Source organism: Chlamydotis macqueenii, chromosome 17 (genome assembly GCF_036417535.1).
Source record: "Chlamydotis macqueenii isolate bChlMac1 chromosome 17, bChlMac1.mat, whole genome shotgun sequence".
NCBI classification, from domain to species: Eukaryota; Metazoa; Chordata; class Aves; order Otidiformes; family Otididae; genus Chlamydotis; species Chlamydotis macqueenii.
In genome coordinates, this window is record NC_141572.1 from 3,404,253 (window position 1) to 3,412,894 (window position 8,642).

An 8,642-nucleotide genomic window follows, 5' to 3' on the forward strand; every position below is an offset into this window, starting at 1 on the left:
TTGACCTCAAACTGTGTAGGATGGAACTTGAAAGTAAAAATTCTACATAAGCGGGACTTGTCTGTTGTCACTAGCCAGGCGGAGAAAGGCAAACGCTATCTAAGCACGTCTTAATTCTTATTGCCTGCACTCTTCTGTAGGAAGCGCTGGCTTTGCTGATAAAAGGGAGCTCTGCTGCCTTCAGAAGAGCTGAGCCATAATCTGGAGGGTTCCGGGGTTTAGGGACAAAGTAACCTGAGAGTGTCCCTTCAAGGACAGAGCAGCCAGTTACCAAACTTACCATTCTTTCTTCTGTCACTGTTGATCTTAGTCTTGCTTGTATAATGATACTTAGCATTCATCCTTTCATTAACTGATGCCTTTTCTTTCTTTCCTTTTCAGCAATACTGGAGTAATCGCTTCCTAAACAATTTTGCAGAAATGTAAGGTTGTTTTGTTGCGTGCATGTGTTTTTAGCAACACATCTACCAAAACTTCTGCATGTATCATTTGTAAAGATTCTTTGCTTTCCCTAAAACAAAACTCATTATGTTCTCTGTGGAAGAAACGTGTGGTACCATTAGGACTTCATTATACAGATGTACAAATGTGCAATATAGCTTATGGAATTGGAAACTCTCTCCAGAGAAGTGTGGTTTCTGTGCTGCATGGAGAAGGGTTTGTTTATCCTTGAACAAGAATTGCGGAGCTGTCAGCCAGTTTTCCATGTTTCTGTATGTAAAATGTCAGTTTATACAATGTACAATATCAAAATAATGCATGCCTTTGGTTGTAGACAAATCTTTCTCTGTATTGTATCATCCAAACATACTACTCTATAACAGCTTATGTACAATGCTATCTATTTATAAAACTCATTGAAAAGATTACAGATGAATGTTAAACTGTAAGCCTCCAGTTCATAACTTTGGATTTTTTTTATCATGTGTGCAAATCGACCTCTTTTGCACTGTAATGTAACTTATTTAAATCTAAGGCAGTAAAGACAGATGTTGGTGCAATACGAAGTATTGTGATGCATTTCTCTGAAAAGCAACCGACTTAGCCAGTTACCACGACTGCATGTACGACCTCTAGAAGCTGTAAATAAGATCTGTTGTCTCCTTACATGCTGACAGTAAGAAGCATCACACCTAGTTTCATTTGTACCAGGTAAATAAATTTATTCTACAATACATACTTTGCGTGTTATTTTACGTACTTTGTTTTCTGCAGGTACATGCGTACATCAGCGCGCTCTTTATTAATGCCAGGATGACACTTACTAGCACCAACACCATTGCAATGTTTCCTCCTAGAACTATGCAGATGCCAGCTGCTCTTCCGGCAGTATTGACTATTGACCTCCTCGCTGGTGTGATTTCCTCTGTCTGGGGGCTTGTGTGTGTGTTTAAGGGACACTGTCAAGTACTTTGATCACTCAGTTTTTTTTAAATGCTCCATTGTTTGTAAAATCCCTCTGAGAAACTTAAAATAAACATTTCTTTCCCAACTACATCTTTATTTTTTGTCCTTTTCTATTCTCTAAGTTGCCCCAGCCTGAAGTAGCTGCTCATCTCTTCCCCCTTCCGTAGGCAAAAAGAAGACGAACCAGATGTGTTTGCTACAAGGACAGGCCCCGAGTTGCCTGCTGGGAGTGCCGCTGTCAGGTCTGGCTGGCTCCGTGTCCCAAGCCACGGGCTGTTCTGCTGGCGAGCACCCCGCAGCAGCGCAGCTCCTGCAGCAGCCTCGCAGCAGAGGCGTCTGCGTTAAACATTGGGTAAGACTAAAGCGCCCCAAGGGGAAAAGCTGGATTTTCCAAGTGTGCTGTAATGCTCTGCTCCAAGGCACATAACGTTTTGTTTGGTGTAGGAGGAGAGGGAGCCTCCCACCCAACCTTACTGATGTGTTTTAAATTCAAGGTAATGCCTCCTCACCTCCCGCCTGTGATACCGCCGCACTGCTGGCAAGCAGCGTTCTCCAAACGAGGTGACACATCTGAGCCCCGTCACACACAGCAGCGTGAGGTGCAAAAAATACCAGGGCTGCGCGCCGTGCTTCAGCTGAACTATAGGATGGCGGGGATGCATTAATACGGGGGCCGAACTGCCGGCGCCCGCTTCCTACTATGGTAGTGTTGTTCTAAGCAAGCTGAGCTCTGCTCTAACCTCCGGGCTGGGGCTGTCAGAACCGACTTCGGCGCTCAGCTGTTATCTACAACTGCAGCTCTTCCCGCTGCCTTATTTTTAGCCTGTCCTCAGCGCACGCCAACAGCGCTGTCACCAGCGGCCCTTCCCTGCAGTGCGCTGCCGCCAGCTGTCTCAGCAACACTTCACGCAGACACCTGAGCTAAGTGATTAAAGTCATTTGTCCACAACACAGTGGACGAGACTGCCCCATTAGCACCTCTTCCCTTGTCATAACCGCTAACAATAATTAGGATGCAGTAAAAGGAAAAAAGGAGGCTCACTTCTCTCTCAGCAGAAGGCGGCTGAAGTCCATCCACTTTCTCAGACCTCCACCCGCACCTGTTGTACCAACACATCTGTGTGAGTGACTCCTGCTGCCCCTTTTTTTCTACTTGCAGGAGTTCTTGCCACCAGCACCAAATGTAAAGATCAGTGATGATCTCGTTATTCAGAAAATGGCTCTCGCTCCCACTCCGCACTGCTGAGATAAACAGCTTCGTCTTCCCCCTCCTCCTCCTCTCCCTGCAAACCCCTGACTACAAAGCATTGCATGGCTGAGCCCACTGACAGCCACAGAAGAAGAAACCTGTTCCCCATGGCTGCGGTTAAGAGACACGATAGACAAAGCACAGCAAACTCTGACTACAGGGAGCAGAAAATAGCCCTGGTTTTACATTGCCCGTCCATAACCAGGCTGACTCGGGGCTGCCGTGCCAGCAACGATTCATGGTGGAGCTCTTCGGCTTTCCAGGGATTCCTGCCAAGTACCCATCGTCTCACCATGCTGTGACCAGCAGTTCCAGTTCTGTTTTGCAGCAGCCGCTTTGCCGTGGACACAGTTCACCTCTGGCTGTAAGATATGGCCACCAAATCCTGCACCATTATAAAATCTGATCTGGTTTGTGGGCACTGTCAGCTTCTTGGGACATCCCACCGAGGGACTTTATACCTTCAGTGAACCACAAACACAAGAACCCAAGCTGCAGCCACCCAGCCGTGCTCACAAAGCAGCCGTCACGTGCTGGAGATTTCGGCCTCAAGCAGGGAGCACACTGGTGTCCACACCCCACCCGGCTCCTGCTCACAGCTCCCAGACACCTCACAGATCAAAAACTAACACCCAGAAGGGAATCACTACAGCATCGACTCAATCTCCACTCCGGCGGATGAGGCACACAAACCGCAGATGGCCTGTCAGAAAGCAAGGCCGAGTTTTCAAAGCACCCAGGAGCTGCTTTAACAAGTTCTCCACCTCCCAGAGTTACAGAACCTCCCCGAACATCACGGCTGACATTTCTACCCACATCCCAGCATTGTGTTAACCGAATTCCGCAATAAATCGGCAAAAAGCTGCGTGTGACGTGCCGAAACGAGCCTGAAGAACAGACGTGCGTGCTGCACAGCACCAGATCTACATCACCACAGGTAACTAAACCAGAGAAAGGCTACTGCTGCCAAGGGCTGGCGACCACAGCGGGGAACCAGGCACTCGTTCCTTTGGTCGGGGTTGAAGGACAGACTGAATAAAGGTGCTGAAGTGAAATTCAGGCACCTCAAATTGAAGTTCTGAATTCCTTTTTCCAGCTGACTCTGACCCTGGAGCACACAGATTTCCCAGGACACTTCTTTCTTCCTCTTGGAAATTGCTCTGACTCCTGAAATCGCTTTTCTGCGTCTGCTCAGAGCTGCAGTGGTAGGACCAGCTCAGCATTCAGCTCAGCCCTACACCGTAATCAGGCTCCACATGCTCATTAGGGAGCATTTAGCTCTCTAGCTAAACCAGAAGGGCTTTTATCCAGCAGATGTACTTTGAAAGACTGACAACATCCAACCTTTCACAAAATGGAGCTGCAGATGCTCTGATTTGAAAGCCTAATGGGATTAAGAGCTCCCCTCACCAGCTGCACGGCAGGCATTGGTCTTTGAAGTCTTCACCGAGACACTTCCATCTCTGTGAAAGCCCTGCTGGCAGCGTCCCACCAAGGTACTCAGTTTCTCACTGGGTCAGCATCAGGGTTAGGAATGGGCCGTGGGCTTCCCCCTCCCCTCGGGGCAGGGGAGAGGAGCAGCCAGGTCCTGCCTGAGATAGGCAACGCTTCCCTTCATGCCATAGCTGCACGCCCAGCAGCTTGGTGTCCTGCCCAAGGAATCCCCATAGCGAGTTGTCAACATCTCTACACCGATTTAAGGCCAGATGATGGATGTTCTTCCTTCCACCATGCAAAGCCTCTGAATTCATAGCATGGACGGTAAATCATAGCGCAAAAGGAGATGAAACCCATCTGTTTCTTAATCACCCTTCTCGGGCAATAGAGCACAGCACAGGAAGGGTTAAATCTCTTTTGCAAAACTCAACTATTCCCAGCGTTACTGAGTGGAAGGTCCTTAAAACTGCTCAGAGCCCAATATTTCCATACAGGGAGCAAACACTTGACCTCCAGCCTTATCAAACTGGCCGAGTTTCCGCGTGCCATGATCCTGCATGGAACAGACAGCGAGAGGCCAGCTGGAGCCGCCACCTCCTTTCCTACCCATTACGAGCTGTCCTGGTGAGCTGAGGAATGGTTAAAGTCTGTCTCCGTACCCTGTTCCTCCTCTCGTAACGGCCAGCAGCAACGCCAGAATCCAGTAGCTTCCCAGGCCAGCCAGAACTTAGCCTAATACAAAAATTACTTGTTTTTCCCTGTGCTAAACAGATACCTGCGTTCCAGGCCAGGTGGGACTACCAGATCATCGCGCTTAAGTTTCCTGGGAAACTATTCAGTATTCCACGAGGATGAAGTCAATTTACCAGCTTCAGCTCATCAAACCATACTGCATGTCAAGGAATAACAATATATTATACGCTAAACGTTAGGAACAACAAAAATTCAGGGAATTTTTTAATAGTTACAGACTTCAGGAAAAGAGTTGGCATCTCAACGGCCTTTATAGCGTGGCACGGGGCGACGCGATGCCTCTCCAGCACCAGAACGGGCCCTTTTGTGTTGCCAGATCTCGGCAGCAGTGCCGAGTGTGCTCCAGTTGTCGGATCAACTGCCAGCGTAAGTAGCTCACTTCTGCCAGCTGTTAAACTCTCCCAGCCCAGGGAGCCCAACCGGAAGCCGCTTCAAATCGCCAAACCGCCATTAGCTGAGCGGAGTTTGCTGCCGCCTGCCCGTCCAGCCACTTCCATGTAATTGGACTTTTTGTTCTCCGCAAATATTTTAAAAATTTATATCAAGTTCAAGTCTCAGGACATGGGAAATTTTTCCCCCCCTCCTTTGCCCTCCAGACAAGGCTCACAGCGCTCTGGAACGCACAGCTGACAGCTGAAAAAAGATCGCTGAAGTGTCCACGGGCAAATGTTCACGACGCAAGGTTGGCGTTCCCTGCCACCCCGCGCGCTGGCGGGACACGCCGCAGGGCGGGCAGCGCAGCCGATGACAGCTGCCATCCTTTAAGAAACAGCACTACGAACAGCCAGACGTAGAAAACTCAATCCCTTCTAAAATTCCTAAGGCAGGAACTGCTCGTTAGACCCCCAAACCATCACTGTTTGCATGCACCGCTGTTTAGACAGGGTGACAAAGGGAAAGGAGGAAAAGGGATCTGATCTCCACCCTGACAAAGCCCTGGCCCGTCCTGGGGAGGCAGCGATTCGAAAGGGAGGTTTTTACCACATAAACATCTGCCAGCAACCCACCACCGCAGGGGCTTCCCGTCCATATTCCGTACCCAGCGTTCCACAACCGTTAAGGTTTGCAAAGCAGCAGGAGGCTCGGGACAGCGAGTGCAAACATGGATTACTCTTTGTATTTTGTTGTTGTCATCAAAAGTGACGGACAGGGACTAGCCAAAGGGCTTCACTTCGTATGTGACTTGTTACACTCAAGTTCCCCATGAGAACATTTTACTTTTCCTGAACTGTGTTTGCACCAGAATAACTTTTTTTTTTTTTCCCCTCACCCAAATACCCAGCCCTAGGCATCTCCCTGCCTCCTCTCGGCCAGTTTCCATCTTACCAGCCTGCCGGTCCTCGGAACGCAGCAGGAATCACAGCAGCAGCCGCCCCCTTCTGCCCCTTTCCAAGCCAGCACTCCTCCTGCCCCGTTACCCTTCCCAGACTGACACAAGCACGTTAATTATCACCCAGGCCTTAGGCCAGAGCTCCAGCAATTCAACAACAGCTTTACAGGTCTTGCCTCCTCAACGCGCTTCAACCAACCAACCTTTTCAGGGCTGTGAAGTGAACAGAAAGGATTTCTAAAAATAGTAATAAAAAAAAAAACAAAAACGGCAACAAGGTTTGCAGCGTTAAAAAGGAAAAGAAGGATGGGAGAGGAGCAGAGAAGACTTTTGCGGTCAGTTCAGGCACCCGTTCACAGGATTACTTTTCAAACTGCCACCCTGGCAGGACAGGTAACGCGTAGGGGAATTGCTCTTTAGGCCCACGCTGGATCCTTTTGATGAAAAATCTACAGCAAAGCCAACTGCAACACGCTTCAGTTCTGCTGGGTGCTACATAAAGTTGTATCAATTTACTGCCCAGCAGTACTGAACAGCCATCATCTAGAATATGCTGCTTTAAGCCCTGCCTAAGGCTATTTAGTTTGAAATCATAGGTTTATACTGAGTTTTAGCCCACCTAAGGCCACTAAATTTAAGACCCCTGAGACTGCAGTGATTTAGATCTGGTTTTTAAGAGGTATTTGGTTATGGAATACCTGTGTGATTTGAAATGACAATGGCAGACGCAGCCTTTGAGATTTTCTTTCAGCTGAGACCTAAGTGAGGAAGCCAGGTTTGCCGAGTAACACATACGCCCTGTTTCTGCCCTGGATAGATCAGTTTCCGCATCACTGAGCTCCTGAAAAGCAAGGAGGGAAGGATCACCACACAAAGACAGGCCTAATGAGGAGGAGAATTATTGAAGGGGGGGGAGCATAAAAAGGCCTAGTTAATCAAAAGTGTCTCTATAATCAGCAGTAAAAGGAAAACGCATCTCAATTAGACAGCAAACATTTATATTGGCCAGCAGTCCTCAGTTCTGCCTATTATCTCTGCTTCACAATTCTTGGATTCCCAAGATCTGGAAAATGAGATACTGGCAGTATGTCAGGCTTCATCAGCACGTTACAGAATAAAGGACGGGCAAGCGGCTCACTGTGGACCATGCATTGTTTAGATAATTCCTCACCACACCACGAATCGTGCTGCTTTTAGACTCCGGTAAATTAAGTCTTGTAGCCCTTACGCAAGTCTACATAAGGTTTGAAGAAATCATCCCTTTGCGTCACTTCTGTGTCTTTCTATCACAAAGTAGGAAAGAATTAAAAACTTACTAACGACATCTGTGATTTAAAGTCAAGGATTTCAAGCAAACACAGGCACTCCATCCTTACCCAGCCCCAGACGAGCACTCGCAGACGTGCCAGTGCTGTACAACGCAACCGGATGGCAGAGGCTCTCTTGCCTCACCTACAAATTGCTTCACTCTGGGGAGCTCGCGCCATGGCTTTGACAGAGCCTCAACTTCACATCTTGACTTTACGAGCTTCTCTTCCAGAGTGCACACCACACGATTAAAGGATGGAATGAGGTCAGCTGCTTATTATGGGCTAATTGTTCTACTCCCTGAACGAGAACGCCAGCAACTGAATCTGAAAGTACAAAAGATCTCTGCAAAACCAGAGATCACGTTCTAAAATTAGAGTGCTAATGAAGGCTCATTAACAGGCAAGAAGACTCCCTCTAGAATCTGAAGCTGATGCTAAATATATCTGTATCATCTCAAACGCACTGGCCACGTATGGCGAAGTTCCTTGCTCACTCACTGTACAGCTATTAGCAAGGACTGTACGCAACCCGTCCAACCCCACACACCAGGTACTCACGGAAGTATCACTTCCCGGATCTGACTGACTTTCAACAAGGAGGAAAGTTCTCCAAAAACCAAAGCAGCGAGGACACAACTCCGTTTTGACAGTTATCTCAGGTGTACCTGTAAGCACACAGATGGTTTATTTACAGCACACTCATCGTGAAGTAGTTTCCCCTCTGTTCTAAAAGGAGAGATTATCAGATTATCTACAAACATACCACAGAGTGGTTTTTGTAAAACTGCGGTCCTCTGCTTTCCTGTTCCATGCAAGTATTTCAGAGAAATGTGTAAGGGCAGTGGTTTCCACCTGCAATTAATGACCTATTTAACAGAATCATTAGAATAAAACGGGTGAGCAGCTCGCAAAACATATGTCACATATACTTCTCTCATCAAAATGAAATTCATCCTTCCCTTAGTTTAATAACATCAAGAACTCCATTCGTTCAACCACAACAGAGGTTTGAACACAACTAGAAAGCTAATGAAGCTACTCCAGATATGGAATACAACCTGAGAAATGCCTGACTGTGAGAAAACAAAGTTGTTTTTTTTTAAAAAGAGATGTGTGTTAGGAAACACAAAATTTCAGTGAGCCAAAATCTACTCAC

At 47.5% G+C, this 8,642-nt stretch overlaps 1 protein-coding gene across 3 annotated transcripts in view; it reads left to right on the forward strand.

Annotated features, from left to right (window-relative positions):
* The window catches only part of ATP2A2 (ATPase sarcoplasmic/endoplasmic reticulum Ca2+ transporting 2), a 46,873-nt gene extending 45,376 nt beyond the window's left edge, over positions 1–1,497 (forward strand). For all 3 annotated transcript variants that reach the window (XR_015260497.1, XR_015260498.1, XM_086761954.1), the window contains one exon: positions 382–1,497. Coding sequence is in view for 1 of the 3 variants with exons in the window: in XM_086761954.1 (XP_086618080.1) it covers positions 382–395 (14 nt within the window). In the remaining 2 variants the exon portion in view is untranslated. The remainder of the gene's footprint in view (positions 1–381) is intronic.
* The last annotated feature ends 7,145 nt before the right edge of the window (positions 1,498–8,642 follow it).